At 38.4% G+C, this 17,341-nt stretch overlaps 3 protein-coding genes across 4 annotated transcripts in view; all 3 read right to left on the bottom strand.

Annotated features, from left to right (window-relative positions):
• abca7 (ATP-binding cassette, sub-family A (ABC1), member 7) overlaps positions 1-1,107 on the bottom strand; it is a 34,925-nt gene extending 33,818 nt beyond the window's left edge. For both annotated transcript variants that reach the window (XM_042415693.1, XM_042415694.1), the window contains exon 1: positions 1,009-1,107. The gene's annotated coding sequence lies outside the window, so the exon portion shown is untranslated. The remainder of the gene's footprint in view (positions 1-1,008) is intronic.
• Positions 1,108-1,521: 414 nt separating this feature from the next.
• On the bottom strand, positions 1,522-11,275 carry si:ch73-40i7.5 (amyloid-beta A4 precursor protein-binding family A member 3). The gene is made up of 11 exons (XM_042417771.1): positions 10,958-11,275; positions 8,534-9,669; positions 8,061-8,091; positions 7,765-7,910; positions 7,476-7,562; positions 6,020-6,205; positions 4,930-5,109; positions 3,478-3,690; positions 2,747-2,866; positions 2,423-2,563; positions 1,522-2,291 (listed from the first exon to the last, which is right to left on the bottom strand). The coding sequence occupies exons 2-11, from the start codon at positions 9,536-9,538 to the stop codon at positions 2,220-2,222; spliced, it is 2,181 nt and encodes a 726-aa protein (XP_042273705.1). The 5' UTR covers positions 9,539-9,669; positions 10,958-11,275; the 3' UTR covers positions 1,522-2,219.
• A 416-nt stretch (positions 11,276-11,691) lies between these two features.
• pex11g (peroxisomal biogenesis factor 11 gamma) lies at positions 11,692-16,481 on the bottom strand. Its single transcript, XM_042416852.1, has 5 exons — positions 16,219-16,481; positions 15,252-15,449; positions 14,535-14,713; positions 13,315-13,383; positions 11,692-13,201 (listed from the first exon to the last, which is right to left on the bottom strand). The coding sequence occupies exons 1-5, from the start codon at positions 16,279-16,281 to the stop codon at positions 12,988-12,990; spliced, it is 723 nt and encodes a 240-aa protein (XP_042272786.1). The 5' UTR covers positions 16,282-16,481; the 3' UTR covers positions 11,692-12,987.
• Positions 16,482-17,341: the final 860 nt, after the last annotated feature.

Below are 17,341 nucleotides of genomic sequence, written 5' to 3'. Positions count from 1 at the left end.
TGAGATCAGTACTGAGAAACTGTACCTGCCTGAACTTTCCCCTGTAAAGGAAAACTGCAAAACTGTAGCTGAGGACAACTAAGTTTAATATGCAGTAGCTAAAAGCTTTTTCAAAAACTGTTTTATTTTCATGTCCTTGCTATAAACACAAATGTGTTTGAGGAAGTTAAAAGTTGTACCTCAGATGAATCCAACAGGTTGTTTTTACATTTATTGTGAGTGAAGGTTGTCTTGTGTGGACGGTGTGATCTGCTCAGGTCTGACAATCCCCTACTTTACTCTGAAATCCTCCTGATCCCAACAGCTTACTGAGACTTTAACATTCATTTTTGCTCTGTGAGTGCCTTTTAGAGTATGGTTGTACCTTCCGTGTGTTTTGGAGCTGTAGTAAATAATCTGTGCTCGTGGTTTGTGCCGGGTTAGATAGCAATGGTCAGGCTCATTTGCTTTGCAAATCAAAAACTCACAGTGAAACTATATTTGTGCTTTAATCTATTTACTTTAGAAGGCTTTGCAGATGTTAGTACAGGTACAGGTGTGTGTGTTTACCATGCAATTTCCCTCAAGTATTTCCCCCTTCAAGACCTTGTGGAGACCTTACACATTAAAAACATTGATTATTAAAGCCATTTAACGCTAAAATAACTGTAACTTAGTGTAGCTAGCGTTACAACTTAGCTTTAAATTAATACTGTATGTCAAATATGAAGGTATTTCAGCATTTCGTTTGGAACGCAACTTAGTCAAACAAAATATATAGTAAAACTATTATGTAAATGCTACAATTAGTACAAATGCCCGTTTATTTCACTGTTCGTATGTAATGTTAATTACTAAAGAAAACAATTAACAGTAAGCTAAGAAGGAAAACATTTAGCTAACGTTACAGCTTCCTATTCCTAGCATGTTACACAATGATGCTGTTAGCAAGCGAACAGGCCCTTTCCGAAGAAAATAAATACAACATTTTGAGCTCAAAAGACTCGTAAAACTGTTGTTAATTATTACCTTTCTGTATTTTGGGTGATAAAGTCTCCCCTCACTGATTCGGACACACCAACGGCCGGTCGCTTGTCATTGACTCTACATTTCGTTTGTGACAGCAGATGGAAGATGAAGAAAGTCCCGCCCATAGCCGACGATAATTGGCTACCGTACTTTATGGGGCGGATCATAGAACCCAGTAGAGATTCTAATTGGTCGTCGTCAATGTTTTGGGAATTGGAGACAACTGATTGGCCAGGCATTGACAGCAGCGTTATAGATAAAAACTGTATTATGATTTTCAAGCGTGAATAAAAGGCATTATTTTATTAGTACAAGCAGCAAATTATACATATTTTATTTTTAGCTGATTAAAAAAGTATTAGCAATGTTAATTTATGCCACTGCATTTACAATTATTGCATTATTACTCATTAAAAGATTCAATAGCTCTAACTCAGCAGTACTTATAAGAAACAAATACAAAAAGCAAATTTGCATGTGAAATGTATTAATCAACCACTGACTCTCAATAAATAACATCCAAAAGATATCTTACAGACCATTTTAATGAACATCCAAAACAGCAAATTCTTAAAAATATACTTATCTCTCTATCAAATAAGGCAGTTATCTTTAAATGTGCATATCTGCTTCCTGTCAGGTACAGCCAGGGAAGCGGTGTATGAATGAACCACAGCGCTGCACTAAAAAGTCTTTGAAGCTTGTGACTGACACTCGTTGACATGCACATATACGTGAGGGACAGGAAGTATATCACAATGAAATACACAGACCCTTTGTCCTGATTCAATAAGGTTTCCCCCATAAGCACTTCAGTTCAGGCACATTGGCAGCCCACAGCAGGCTGGAAGACCAAAAACCCATCAGAAGTACAATATACTCAACACCGTTCACCACCATGAAAGTTAGTGAAGTCAAAAAATATTGCGTTTATGCATTATTGCATCTCAGCTACCGCCTGCGTTGTTAAATATCTGATAAATATAAATTGAGAGCTAACATCTATCCCTGTCACTTTAAAACATGTTTTCACAATAATTCAATGTACTTTACTTTATCTTAAAAATATATAGCTAGACTAATTTGCAGTATTCAGTGATGTGACAACAGCTTATGATATGCTGTATGATCAGTTGCATAATATTTAGTGAGTTTGGCAAAAGTTCATGTGGTTTGAACACTGTTTTTGTCCTGGATGAAGGAGGAAGTGCTCAAAGAAACACTGGCTGCTCTTGTCCCGTTAAGAGCCGATATGTTGAAGCTGGCATGGTCTTCAAGTGAATCTGCCAAGAGAGTAAAAACAAAATTATAACTGTGACAATGTGATCCCATTCAAAAATGTAAAAATAACCAAAAAAATAGCAGTTTCTATATTTCTATTTCTATATTTATTTCTATATTCATCCCCTCTCACCTCTCCGACTGCATTAGTCAGGATCTGGATGATCTTGTTATGCGGCGTGGCGACCACACTCTGCCCGTTGATTTCAATGATGCGGTGCCCGACACGGATGCCTCCTCTCTCCGCTATACCGCCTCGCATCAGACTGCAGATCTGCAGCGGAAAAAGAAAGGAGGAACATTTTAATTTCAAGACCAAGGGATGCATTAAATGTGTTTGAAAGCTCTGGATTAAGATAGTAGATGGATTTTGAGTTAAGATTATTTTGTACTGTTCCCAAGGTTAAGAACTTTTTAAGCTTTTAAATGACCTTTTATTGAGATAATATTGACTTACGATGCCGTCCTCCACACTGAAGCCCAGCTGAAACTTGGGATCTGGTCTCCTGATAATCGCCATGGTGACCGGAGGGCAGTGGACAATGCTGAGCTTGACATACTTTTGGTTTTTCAAGTCCTGAGATAAAAACAAAATGTGAATATCAGCGACAAGTTCTGGCTGGAGTATTTAATTGATATATCGTCAGTGTTTGGTGGTTTTGAGCCTTGTTTTCTTTTATCATTTAAGACTTTACACTCTGAACACAGCTAAATAGAACCACTTTAATATACCTGACATAAAATATTAATCTCTTTGCAGAGTACAATAAAACACTATATGCTTCACAATGGCAGAATGTATTACAGTGCATTATAATGTTCAGGTGTATTTGATATTTTGTCCACCACAGGTAAGAATGTTTCAAAGGCTTTTCCACTTTGACAGAGGGAAGACTTTTAAAACTCTAACAAATGCTTTAACATTTGAAATATTGAATATCAGCACCAAATATTTTCTATATACAACTTCAGTGGATGAATACGGATACTGGCTTTCAAAAACCAAATCAATACTCTGAATACACTATCAAATCAACGCTAGTACACTGGTACTGCATGGAAACACAGTGCCATCTAGTGCATCCTGAGGACAGTACAGCTGAAGAAAACAGGCTCATTGAACTGTACAGTAAATGTAACTTGTAGGCAGTTTACAGATGTTTTTAGTGCCTCGTCTTTCCTTCTTACCCGTATGATGTTCTGGCAGGTGGTGATGGGCAGACCCACCAAGCTGGTGCCGTTGACGGACATGATGCGGTCACCGATGCTGAGCTCGCCACAGCGCTCAGCAGGGCCTCCGTGAAGGAGGTTGGCCACCACCACGGTGGGCAGGATGGAGCCCCAGCCCGACTCCACCACTGCCAGCCCCAAAATATCTCCAGGAGCCTTGGTGATGGCTACCTGAACCACAGACACACAGCAGTTAAGGCGTTTTCATTCGGTTAACCAATGATTTCACTACAATTATCTACATTTGAAGGTTATGAAAGGGATTAATTTTAACTATGCTTGCATTTGTTTTGTAAAAGAGTTTTTTTTTTTTTTTTTTTAAACAGCAGAAATCTCATAGAAGACACAAACATAAAGTTGTAATATGCACATATAATAATCTATGAACTCATTTGTAATGTTACATATACTGTAATCAGTATGTGTTACACCTCATACCTTTAATCTGTTTCACAGATTGTGTATATATTGTGTATATATTTATATTTAACATAATTATTTGCACAAATGGTAATTACTGCACGCTGTTTCTATCCATATCAGCCAGTTTAGCAACTTTTTTAGTAAATCTGCACACTTTTCTTACCTCTCTGGTAGAAAAACGTATAAATATTTCTTAAAATGTGTCAGTTTATCTGGTGTATATTGTTCTTACTGTAAATATTTTGTCTGTCTCTTTCTTAGTCAAATCCACTGTTCGCATGAAATACTATGTCTATGATGTTTGCTTCATTTAGAGAGTTAACCAAGCTATTCATTTGATTCAGGAGGAAGAAAGCTCAGAAGAACAATGGTTGTTATCCAACTGTTGAGCTGCATTTTTCCCCTGCGATGGTACAGAAGGAGGGGCAGTGGGGCACTTTGTATCTTTGTGGGCGTTCGTGCTCATTTCACTTGCATTCATTATATTATACTGTGTTATTTGGAGTAAAGATAAGTTAAAAAAAATGTCCCTTTAGTGTATATTATTATGAACATTACCCCCAGCTGTCCTCTAGTTACTGGCAAAATATGAACAAGAACATACTCAGCAGACAGGTGGACAGTGGAGAAGTGAAATGTTGCAGGAGTTGTATGAAAAGTTTTGATATTTTCCGTGAAACTGAATCATGACTGGAATACATTTACTCGATACTTAAATGGTAGATTATGGTTGTATAAAGCCACATCGACCTCAGAACAGATGACAGATAAGAAATGATATTCAGTTCCATAATGTATTTTAAGATGTTTTATGCCTTTTTGGAAACTTGATTCTGTTCATATTCTTATATAAATATCACTGTCACATCTTCATTACTAGACCTCTTGTTAAAGGCCACCTTGTGCAATAAATGACAATGAACAGGTCTGTGTGAATGATAAACTGCAGTTTGTGTTGAAGCATGTAGCCACAATCAATCTGCTTACGTCTCGGAGGTTCTGAGTGTCAGAGAAGTGGGCCAAGTCTCCATTGTAGAGCTCCTGACTTTCCAGGTAGTTGCTGTACTCGCCAGGCCTCAGATCACTGGCCTTAATGCCGTTGGCCTGAAGGAACTGCTGGTAGGCCACTCCGAATGCCTGACCGATAGCCTGGGCTATGATCTGAGCCTGGAAGGAGAGAAAACACTCATGTTTCAACATTGTAGTTACATCATTTCTTAAGAAGATGTGAAATGTACACAGTAAGTTTCCTAAAGGATTTTTTCAAGAAATATTCTTCTTTAATGACAAACTGCTTTCTTTTATTTACCTTCCATTTTAACGTGAACAAACTGAAGCAAATACAGAGATATTTTCCAAAAGATAAACCCTGAAACTGAAATATCAACAAAAAATGGAGAGTAGGAAAAAGTTCCCTATTTTCCTGTACACAGGTGCTCCATTATTTGTTACTTTCACCTTCCTAACACCAATAAAACTTCATACTAAATGAGTTCAGTTAGGAAAAAACTAGCAACAGAAGCAGTGGCCTCATGGCCTTCAGAATCCCGCAGCTAATTAGTTTCTAAAAGAAACTCTTCCTCCTCCTTTTCAGTGTTGCCAACTGTGGGGAACTGGGACGACAGCCAGACCATTTTTAATTCAGGAGAACTCAGTGGCTGTCTAGAGGAAGGAAACCAGGCCACGCTGAAGCTGAAAATGTTGTCCGGCAGAAAGCAGCACATTTAATCAGAGGCAAACGCAACATAGTGGGACACAAGAGAAACCTTAATATTACCTTAAATTGCCACCATGTTTGCCCAATGTCATGAGTTATACAGTTCAAGGCTCAAGACTACAGATGAATTGAAACTATCAAGTTGTCGCCACTATGAAGCTCATGAAAGGAAACACTTTTTTAAACTGTCTGACCTCAGTAGCTGCTGGAGTCAAGGGTTCAAAATATTAGATCTTGTCTAGACAGACTCCAATTTGTAGCAAAGAAATTTACTTAAGCTAAATTAATTTGACCTTCCTGCAACATGTGAACATGGTATAAAATCTAAGCGCTGCCATGTCTATCCAATCGCTAACTCACATCCTCAGAGGAGAAGACGTGGCAGATCATTAAGCACTTCTTCTGAGGCCCCGAGGACGAAGAGGAAGAGTCAGAGGACGGGTCGGCATCCTGCCCTTTACGCTTCCTTCGTGCCATCAAGACGACGATTTGGCCAATGTCTGCAATGTAAGAGATCATCTGCAGAGCGTGATCCATCATGGCCTCCTGAGTGGAAACGAGACATGAGAGGGTTAATTATGATGCAAACATTAAGAAAAGAAGGTCTGGTGTTCACTTCAACTTGCTGAGACTTGAAACTTGCCGTAATACATTTAAATGAGTAATGCCGCACCTTTATTTTTTTCTTTTTGTTAGTTACGTCGTTATTACTTGGTACTGTATTTGCAAGCAGGGACCACTTCCAAACATGCAAGACATGCAAGGACACTCAAATGTCAAATGAATGACTGCCCGAAAGCAGTTGACAGAAAATTTAATTGAGAAGACAAACATGAACTTGTGACTGTGTGAATTAGTTGTGAGAGTCAGAGAATCCTTGAACAACCAAAAATGCTCACAAATTTGTACTAAATTACTTTGACCAACATCATTTTCTCTTCAGATGCAAGTTATAGTCGCAGATGGCAAGATGCTGATATGAGAAGGAGTGAAATCAATAGTAATAATGAACCCGCAAACACTGTGATTATCTTTATATCCATAAGTATGTTGCAGTGAGGAGCAACCGGCCATGCAAAGAGGGAGCTGGCTGTAGATGACCCAGTTTTACTCTCCTGCCAACTCAACCACACAGTGACGGAAACTCTGCTATTACTGCAACACTACAGCTGAGCTCTAATATTAAAACATCATCCAATTCTATATTAAGGATTCCTGCAGGGCAGCTCAGCTCAAAGAAGAAAACTAACAAGTGCAATGCTTTAAGCTATAAAATAAAAGTTAACTTTACATTTTTAATGAAAAAATCAAACCTACATTTAAATTTCCAGCATTTAGCTGATGCTGATGATGATAAAGTGTGTAGCAGTTCAATGTCTTGGTTCAAGGAAAAATAACAAACTAACAACACACACTGGCAATTGAGCTGCTATGGTTAATGGAGGGAAAATTAATCACCAACTACTTTGATAATCAATTAATTGTTTTAGTGATCTTTCAAGCAAAACTGCTGAATATTTACTGGTTCCAGCTTCTTAAATCTGAGACCACAGTGAATATGTATTTATTGTATGTAATTTTGGGTGAAGTAAGATGACGTTAATACATTTATGCTTAACATTATTGATCCTCAATGATTTGGACTCTAAAGCTGTTCATAGCAGCTGAGAGCAAATCTGAAAGTGCTACAAAAAAAACATAACACAGTGAAGAGAAGTGGTCAAGGAAGTGGTCAAAACAAAAGAGGTAAAGAAACTCAACACTACAGGGTAGTATGAGGTCACATGACTTTTTGTAAGTCGCTAGAAAAACATACCTGTGTGTCAGCAGTGAGCACTTTGATCCGCTGGGTGGAGATGAACAGATCAACTTCTGTCATTGGCTGCGACTCACCTTCTGGAGCCTAAAACAAACACAGTTACAATGACTGTACCAGTGCTGCACCTATTACCAATATGGATCAATATCAGAGGAACCATTTGATTTCTATTACACTACTGACATGAGTACATTAAAATATGATTTTGATTCCATAATGGTAGTTTTAGGGTAAAATAAAAATCTACACTGCTGATGATTTTGGTGCATCTCATACTGAAGTTTACCTTTATGCGGTCCACAGCCTCCTGAGCCTGGGTCATACGGGCGTTCGTAGACGGGTTCTTCTCCGATTTGATCTGGGTGGAGCCCAGGTACTTGGCACCAAATATCACTCCTTCTAACAGGTCTTCAGGGTCACACGGACCAGGCACTAAAAAGTACAGTAACACACATTAACATATAAAATCACACAACCTCTTTTCTTTCTATTGTCAGTGAGATATTTAACATTTTATATCATTGATCATTTTCCACTGATTTTAATTTCCAATGAGAAAAGACGCACATTGCAGTGACTTACCGTCTTTATATGATGGATGGTCAGCAGCACGCTGCAAAGACAGAAATTAATGAATTATCATGTACATAAATTTAAAAGATTAATTATGATAATCAATTAATTTAGTAATTAAAACACCAAAAGAAGCTGCAACCTTTGCTTCACAAATACAAACACAAAGCAATCTTTGAGTTACATTAGGCTCTAATAACTTCTGATGATCGTTTGTCATAAAATTTGATATTTTGTAAACTAAATCATTAATTGATTTAAACAATAAAAGCAAACTAAACTGAAAATAATTGCTAGTTTCATTCAGAACAAAAACTAGAGATAGTTACAGTAGATGTAGTGAGAAAAAGTAGTTTGAAAGTTGTAAGTTACATCAAATTTAGGGCCTTCTGTAAAGAGTTAAACTAAAACTAATTCAAATGTAGATAATTATGTGTTAACAGTTCATTCTTCTTTTAGCTGATGATAATATCTCATCCTACCTGCTCGCTCTCTGCAGCAGCTTCTTCCTCTGGAGGCTCTTCCCCTAGCTTCATCCACACTGGCTCAGGATACTCATCGTCAGGCAGGGAGTTGAGGGAGTCGTCCCTGTTCCGCTGCTGCTGACCGTTCCCATAATGCCCCCAGAACCTCTGCGCGTCCTCCTGGTTGTAGGAAACCGACACAACAGCGTCCACCTCCCCTCTGTGGGGCAGGCAGGTGGGACGGGGTGGAGAGGTGATTTCTGTGCACTGCAGAAGTCCCAGCAGGTCTCGCTGGTGGCTTTCAGAGAACAACAACCCTGTAGTTTCAGAGCTGTCGTCTGCTAACAGGGAGGGAGAACATGCCTGCATATCAGACAGGCTGGAGTACTGATGCTGGGAAAGGCACGGTGGCGTCCTGCAGCTGGGATGAGGCTCTTCCCCCATCAGCTGGAGCTGGCTGAGCAGGGTGTGGATACGGGTGTGGTCTTCATCACCTGATCTCCTGTTAGCAATCTCCTCTTCAGTAAGTATATTCTCCACATCCCTACATGTTATCTCCTCCTGGTATTCCCTACCTCCTTCCAAGTCCTCAACACTCCCTCCTTCCTGTTCCTCAACTGCTTCATCCTCTTCCTCCACTTCCACCTCAGGATCCTGGACTAGCTCTGTGTTACTTCCCACAAGCTCCTGCTGGTTCATGTCAAGTGCAGCCACAGTGGCATTCCCGTCCAAAGATACTAACACCGGCTCACCTGGACTCGCCTTGTCCAGATCGTCAACAGTGGGATGGAAGTCGGGGTCATCTAGATCGTCTGCTGAGCCCACTTCACTGGAGGAGTCAGACTTCCAGTCTAATGGAGGAGGCTCAATCGGGTTGTAAGAGTCCAGATCCTCCACAACTGAACCTGCCACAGTCCGCCTGTTGACCTCGACAACCCCAGAGGCCTCATCAAGAGAGACAGAGGCAGAGCACTGGGTGTCTGAGGGTGCAGGAGCTGACTGATCAGCAGAGTTCAAGTCCATTTTGTAAGAAAGCCTGTCAGATGAAAACTGGCATTACTGTGTTGATTCCTGGCTGAAGTCACAATGCAGGAGACTTTCATTTAAGGCCATCAGGAATTTGGTTCACTAGATTTCCAACTATCTGAATAGCACTGAAACAAAGAATCGAAAAAAAAAATCAGTCATACTGATGTAAAGAGAGCTGTCAGTTTAACTAAAGGCTGTTTTATGTCATGTGTTCATTGCTGGTAGACTAGACACGGCTGCATCGGTTAAGCCAGTAATATGTGAAGTAAATAGACCCTCTTGTCCTCATGGACCCATGACCATCAAGATAGAAGCAGCAGCCTGAAGCTCAAAGTTCACTGACAACATGTGTGCGATGGGTAACCATCATACACATCCCAATATAACACCTATTTTACCTATGAAAGCAATTTTTGATCCAAGTCATTCTGTTTCCATTACATGTACATGAATGTATCCTACATACAGTTGACAGGAGGAAAACCAGGTGGCTTGGATAACGCTGTAACAAGAAAATGTAAAAATCTGCAATTTTTTGGTGCTATTCTTTTTGATAAATGCAGTGGTGTTTTCGAAAAACGTGAATTAGGCCTATCTAACAGGTCTTCTGGTTAAGCCCGGATATAAGTTAAATTATCCACCGGGCAGTGCAGCATTTTTAATAAATGTCGGTTTGAAACTGGTTCACAGCGCTTTTCAGGACGCACTAATATTCAAGATTCAAGATTTCTTTATTGTCATTTCTCCTTAACAGTTACTTTAACACATTGAAATTTAAGTCCGTTTCTCTCAGACCAAAAACACTTTCAGAATAAACGATTTCCACAAACTTTACTAAAAACATGCTTAGCAAATATATTACGTTTCAGAAACAAAAAGTAAATGAATTAGATTACCACACATACGTATAACATGTAACGTTACTAACGAGAAGAGGAATCCTGATAATCAATTAGGCCTATTTGATATACAGTTGACAGATGAGCACATAGGTTGAAATAAATTAGTGAACATTAACGGTTTGAAAGAAAGTTACCGTTATTCAGAAAAAGGTGCAACTTTTCTACATGCTGTGAGATGATCAGGAAAGCTTTAAATTCACCAAATATTAATGGAAACTGGAATTGACACAGAAGTCTTCTTACAACCAAAACAGAAAGCAGTGGGACTAACGCTACAGGGCTGACAGAGAAGAAAACTAACTGTAAATCCCCCAAAACTCAAAATTCCTGAGTACAATTTCTACACTGCGAGTCAAAAACAGATGAGTTGCTAACTGAAGTTAGCTGTCCAAGTAGCCTAAAGCTAACTAGTAAGCTAGTAAAAAACTCAACCCCCTAAGAGCAGCTCATTGATATAATATGTATTTGTGTATTTAAACACGCCGGGTTAAGTAAAAAGAGGAACTCTCACCTGATATTTTAGGTCTTTCTCGTTTTCTTTGTGCCCACACAGAGACTCCTGTTGGTGCCACGACAGATAAATTGACGTGGTTCGGGATTTGAGTCTTTTCCAAAACTTTGGCTCGATTTTATTCGTCATACTAACAGCCACGGCACCGTTAAATGTTATGTAATTTCACATAATCCCAGGCTCAAAAGAGTCGCGATGTAAAACAGAGTTTTCTTGTTGTTCCTCCTGAAGTAGAGACTCGACAGATTTTATTTATTCGCTGACTCTATACTTGTGCTACGTTCAAGTGCTCCTGTAATCCAAATGATCACCATCTTTCTCCTTTCCTGAAGCTATACAGTACATATCTAAGGGCTACACAAGAGTTAAGCATACACTTATAGCGCATATAGCACAAAAACACCTTGTACTTTTTGGGAAATAATTACTTGTAACAATTTAAGGATTTACAACTTAATGATCCGATGTGTAATGTATATATCGATAATTCTGGTGTGATATATCTTGTATTATTGATGGAGTAAAGAGCACGTTGTCGACCCTTCTACTGCAGCAGACTGAAATGGGGCTTCTGACAAGTAATTAGCCTTTTTCAATCTCTTTAAGAGGTTGATTATTTGGCTCTGATCTCAATTACGACCTGCCCCTTAGTCAGTGAACGCAACGGTTGCTCGGTGCCCAAACGTCACCGTTGAAGCGTCCAGTCCCGCTCAATCAAACATCGATACAAGTGATCAGGAGAACGAAAAGACAAACAATTTATTTAAAAAGTTCATTATTTTACATGATCAAATATTACTCAAGCAACTGCTGTGTCATTTGACTAATTACAAAGTCTGTTTCCATACAAAACCTCACCGATGTTGTCAAATTACTTTGCACTACAGTTTTCTTCTATTGATTCTTTAATGCAAATCATAATTCTGCAGCTAATTTCTAAGTTATCACAACCACATCAGCCTCAGAAACTGGTCGCTGTAGTGTAACTAGAGGACATTGCATGCTTTAAACAAACACAAAATTGGACTTTAAGATAGTGTCACAGAATATCTTTTTCATTTGCTGCAGCAGCCAACTCGTAAAAATCACAGAGATATAATAATTAATTCACAGGTTTCATTGTATATGAATAAATGTGAGATTTTAAAAAACAGGTGCATGTAGTGCGTTTCTAAGGCAACATTATCAGGCAAGCATCCACACTGTCGTTTTAATCCTCTTGGATTCACCTCACATATTTATTTTCTAAAAACAATCATTATGTTCATTATTTTAGCTAATTGTGCACTGACCTTCTAGGGTGATTGACTGAACAAGTAGCGACAATTGTGCCTCTTCTCTGCACTTTGCACCTACTGATACACATACTGGCTGTTGCAAGAATAAACCTGGGACCTGAGTCTTGGACGACTTTGCATGTTGAAAAACAACTGAGGAGATGCGTATCCCTCAGGGGAAGGAGCTGTTGTCCAAGGCAAATATTTGGACACTTGGTTGCACTGAAACAGTCTCAGACAACAAAAAGTAGGAGGTATTACCTGCCCAATACTTTCTGACAACGTCTACACTGCAGTAATAAGCTGTTTAAATGCTTTTATCTGTAAATAACGACACATACATTCTAAATCCATTTCACATTTGTTTGATTGTGTTGCTACAACAGGTAGCTGAGAGATAAGAGGGATAAATGAATGAAAATTTAATTGATTGATCTCATCATCAAATCACATTTTCCACTGTCTAATGACAGACTAAAATCTCCAAATATGTGTAAAAAATCCAGTGAAATTAAATGTTTTGCTTCTTTTTCACAACTGAAGAAATCTCTTTGATGATATTCACTTATTACAATTTAATTATGAGTCTATAGGATGTTGATTCAATATGTTTTTTGGATCTTACTTGCTAGAAAACTGCAATGAATCTCCCCAGACAGTCTGGTCATATTACAGACCGGCTTTACATCCTTTCACTCAGCTTTTTCCACAGATACGTGTCTTTCCTGCAGTGATGATAAAACATGGTGAAGACTAGGCACTTTCAGATTGTTCACTGTCGCCAGCGCTCATCTGGATCAAACCAATCAGAGACGAGATGGTGCCCATCAGTCCGACCAGCCAGCTGGGGAATCGTCCTGCCCACAAGAAGCCGGGCGGCATCCAGTGAATAGCATTACTGAGGTCAGCCATGCTGCTGAGGACAGACAGCAGCTCTCCTTGCATCTGCCTGCGGAGCCGAGAGCGACTGCGAGAAAAGAAAAAACAGAAAGTTAATCAGGACACGTAGTTTCAGACGGAAAGATCTCATCATGTCTATGTCTATATTATTGCAAAGACATCAAATATTTGAAAGACCACCTGCTGCCGGCTCCGTCTCTCTCACATCTCTTCAGCTTCTTCTTCAGTAACAGCAGAACTCGGAGTGACCTGCAGAACAAAGGACTCACATGACTGATGGTCTTCATGCTCCATATTGAGCAGGTAAAGGAAGAGATTAACGAGTACTCAAGGTTACAATTAAACTTTTGAACATGATCTTCACTTTGCAAGTGAGGATTTCAAATATTTAGTTAGTTAAATTAATCCACTTGTCTAAGTGAGGTCATAGTGACGGTCAGACAAGATACCTTTCAACACAGCATACTAATAAAACCATCTTTTAAATAAGAAAAAATACACAAAGTACCATAAATATAAAAGATCAATTTAATACATATTGATACTAATCTATCCCTTTTTCCCAATACATTACAGTGCATTACTGTTTGACTTACTTCATTCATTAGTCTTTAATTTTTTTTTTTTTTTTTTATAAAATTACACTTTTGAATCATCAGGTAGCCTAAAGGCAAACACACACACACACACACACACACACACACACACACACAAAGGATAACATTCATGTGTAAATCTATAATGGTAGACAAAAACATTCCACTTAAATTGCTGCATTATGATGCACTACCCCTAAAATCAAACCACTATTTCAAATCTTTAAAGACCATAAATAATGATATTATTGAACATAATTTCAATTTCTACTGTAAAGAGCACTGTCTTTTACTGCATTGTCTTGTTTTTTATCTGTTCTGGTGTCTTTTTAAGATAATTATCTGTACATAAAAGAAGATAAAATTATTGTGTTATTTACAATGTAGAGGCAAAGTATTTTTTTCAGCCATGAGTAGTGTCTGCAGGCTGCATAAACACCAATAACATGCAACCAAACATTAGATGTGAGACATGGAATCCAGGGCAAAAATCCCTTTGTACTTATTTAAAGTTTAATTCCTGTAACACACAGTAATAAATGAAGATGACTCAGATGAGAATATTAACATTTTGATCATATCAGAGCTCATCTGGTCTGGATTTTGGTGATTGGATAGTTAGATGACTATGTTTAGAGTTATTTTAGTAAATTACTAAAACTGACACTGAAAAGTGAGGGGTATAAAAATATGACAGCGTAAATTACACCCTTGTCTTAAAGTGATATTTGTCATTTCTGGGACTCCATACATTTCTCATCACCGTGTCCTGATGATGTGAAATCTGTGGAAAGATGACCTCACCTGAGTATTCCCAGCAGCAGCGACGTTCCCCACAGTACCGTGCTAAACAGCCACCATTTATCAGACTTCAGTTTGATGAGTTCGACATCAGCAGCCCAGGCAATGTGTTCACAGGGGTAGTAGAGCTGGTCGGCCACGTTGGTCAACACCGATATCCAGCGCACGGCTGAGTCCTCTTCCTTTAGAAGACATGCATGCGTTAATCTTGCATTTAACTGCCACATTGTGAAGCTGTATATATATTACAAACATGAAGATCTAAGATGAATTAGGACATATATGGCTGTACATGCTCATCATTTTAACAGATAACTATTATTTTATTAGTCTTAACTCATTAACAACATATCCCATGTAGCGCTGCAACAATTAATTGATCGACAGAAAATTAATCAGCAACTACTGTGATAAGTGAATAATTGTTCAGTAATTTTTAAAGAAAAAAACAAAAAAAATTTGCAACTTCCGGGTTCTCTAATGTGAGGATTTAATGCTCAACAGAACCATATTTTACTTTGAATTTCCTGTTTTAGCAAACAAATAACTAAAAGTGTTCTTTACTACTGAATATGGTGCATTAAAATGACTATCCGGGGTTATCTGTTTATTTTAGGTGATAGCACCCAGCCCTAGTCAGCAGATTAACTGATACTGAAAATAATCATTAGTTGCAGCCCTGATAGAGCAAACTGATTAGAGGGGAGTTGTGTGGCACACCTCGGCTCCAAACCCGTAGCTTTGTGAGTAAGCCAGCATGGACAGATCATCGAACAGCCTGAGCACCGTCCTGCAGTGGCTGAGCTGAGCAGAAAACAGCAGCAGACTTTTCCCGAGCTGGCGGGATGAAACGTCTGCTTCTGCCTTACGGGTAAGAACTCCTCCGACCAGCTGGGAGCCATAACACACCGTCCTGATCTGCAAGGGCAAACGAGAGAGAGAAAACTCTGAGTAGGAGACAGGGAGAGTTATAAGAGGACGCTATAACATGTTTTATGCACTTGTTTTTATACGCTTTTTTTTTGTTTGTTTGTTTTGTTGTTCTATATGGGATTTACATGTTATCTTTATCCGTTCTGTTGTTGTTGCACTGCTGTAGGTTTGGAGGAACAGCATTTCAGTTTTTTGTGAATGCAAGTACACAAGAAAATGACAATAAACTAAATCTTGAAATCTGTAGGATATGTATAATGTTTATTTTTAATTCTCTTTTGATGAAAGCACATTGATGCGCAACATATTCTTTTTGTTGTTTGTATATTTTCGACATACAGTATTAATGCAGTATTTCAACGTTTCTGAGGTAATATCACAATATCACACAGTAAAATTGTTTTGAGTAATTTTTTTAAAGAAAAAAAGTCCAAGTTCTCTGATTCCAGCTTCTCAAATGTGATTATTTTCTGATTTCTTTAGTCTTCTATGACAGTAAACTGAGAATCAAAACATGACATTTAAGACATCTGAAGACATCACTTTAGGCTTTTAGAAACAGTGATTGACATTTTTCACCATTTTCTGACATTTTATATACCAAACAACAAATCGATTAATAGAGAAAATAATCGACAGACTAATCGATAATAAAAATAATCGTTAGTTGCAGTCCCAATTAACATAACACTTATGTATAATCCCCTAACAGTTTATTTACAGCCTTCATCATCAGCTGAATCACGTTACTCACAACTTTATCTCTTCCTCTGTAGGACTCCAGCAGGCGGACCAGAGACTCCAGAGACTGCTGCATGTCTGCAGCTCTCACACACACACAGAGCTGTAAAATAAATCAAAACTGATCGATGAAACTCTGTGATGAGCCTCATTCATGCTCGACATCCTCAGGTTATAGTTTTACGGATTAATACTGCATATTTCCTCTGCTGGACTTTGAACAGGAAGCACCGAGTCAATCGAACTTCTTCTTCTTCCGTAGCTTTGGTAGACGCGACGCAGCGATGACGCAATGACGCCCTCCTCAGTCTGGGCTGTAAAACTTTATTAACAACACAGTAATATACAAATACAGTACAATACAATAAAAAACAATACAATACAAATAAAAGTACAGGGAGTGTTTGAGAAAAACTAAACTACACTAAACACAAGCAGAAATAAAAGTGTACAATGTAAAAAGATACATAATACAGAAATTAAGAGAGACAAATAAATAAATACAACTTTAAAAAAATGAATAAGCAATACTGCAAACCAACTGGCAATTCTGTCCGCAATGTTTCTCAAAAGATGAGATATCTTTAAAGCTTTTTTTTGTTTTTAATACTTAAATAGAGAGTGACTAGAGTTCAACATAAAACAAGTTTTTGTCAAAAAGAAACTGAAGAAATCTGGCTTTGTGAATATGTTTGCCCAAAAGACACAGCAATTTTATCAAGTTATTGATTTCACTGTTGTTAAACTCTACATTCAAAAATAATTTTGGCCTTATAATTTCTGATTCAACAATGCTTCTTCTTCTTTAGATTAGACAGACTAGACACTACAATAGTGAATTGCTGCCTTCTACTGTTTGTTATTGATATTCCTTTTTACAGTTATTTATATTTTATTATATAGTCCAATACTGTACAGATGTTCCAGCGGTTTCTTCATTTTAGTCCAGATATCCGGGCTGAGTAAATTACGCAGAGTAATTCCCCGACCACTCCCAGGTCTCTGAACAGCTTCTTCCTTTGAAGTGAGTAATTCTTGCACTGGATGAGGATGTGTTTTACTGTCTCTGATCCTCCACACTCACATTTGCCATCCGGGGGTTTCCCAGTCAGAGCCTGTCCACACCTAAGCCGACA

This window comes from Thunnus maccoyii, chromosome 7 (assembly GCF_910596095.1).
Source record: "Thunnus maccoyii chromosome 7, fThuMac1.1, whole genome shotgun sequence".
Classification (NCBI taxonomy): Eukaryota; Metazoa; Chordata; class Actinopteri; order Scombriformes; family Scombridae; genus Thunnus; species Thunnus maccoyii.
The sequence above is the reverse complement of the archived record's forward strand: the minus strand, read 5'-3'. Positions and strand labels throughout refer to the sequence as shown.

What these genes read in the sequence shown, in the direction of transcription:
- si:ch73-40i7.5 (XM_042417771.1), bottom strand. Translation starts at nt 9,538, where the DNA reads ATGGACTTGAACTCTGCTGATCAGTCAGCTCCTGCACCCTCAGACACC. An exon ending in ACACTCAGAACCTCCGAGAC is followed by an intron (nt 3,691 to 4,929) that starts GTAAGCAGATTG and finishes TCTGTGGTTCAG; the next exon opens with GTAGCCATCACCAAGGCTCC. An exon ending in TGACTAATGCAGTCGGAGAG is followed by an intron (nt 2,292 to 2,422) that starts GTGAGAGGGGAT and finishes CTCTCTTGGCAG; the next exon opens with ATTCACTTGAAGACCATGCC.
- pex11g (XM_042416852.1), bottom strand. Translation starts at nt 16,281, where the DNA reads ATGCAGCAGTCTCTGGAGTCTCTGGTCCGCCTGCTGGAGTCCTACAGA. An exon ending in ACAGAGGAAGAGATAAAGTT is followed by an intron (nt 15,450 to 16,218) that starts GTGAGTAACGTG and finishes TTGCCCTTGCAG; the next exon opens with ATCAGGACGGTGTGTTATGG. An exon ending in GCTACGGGTTTGGAGCCGAG is followed by an intron (nt 14,714 to 15,251) that starts GTGTGCCACACA and finishes TGTCTTCTAAAG; the next exon opens with GAAGAGGACTCAGCCGTGCG.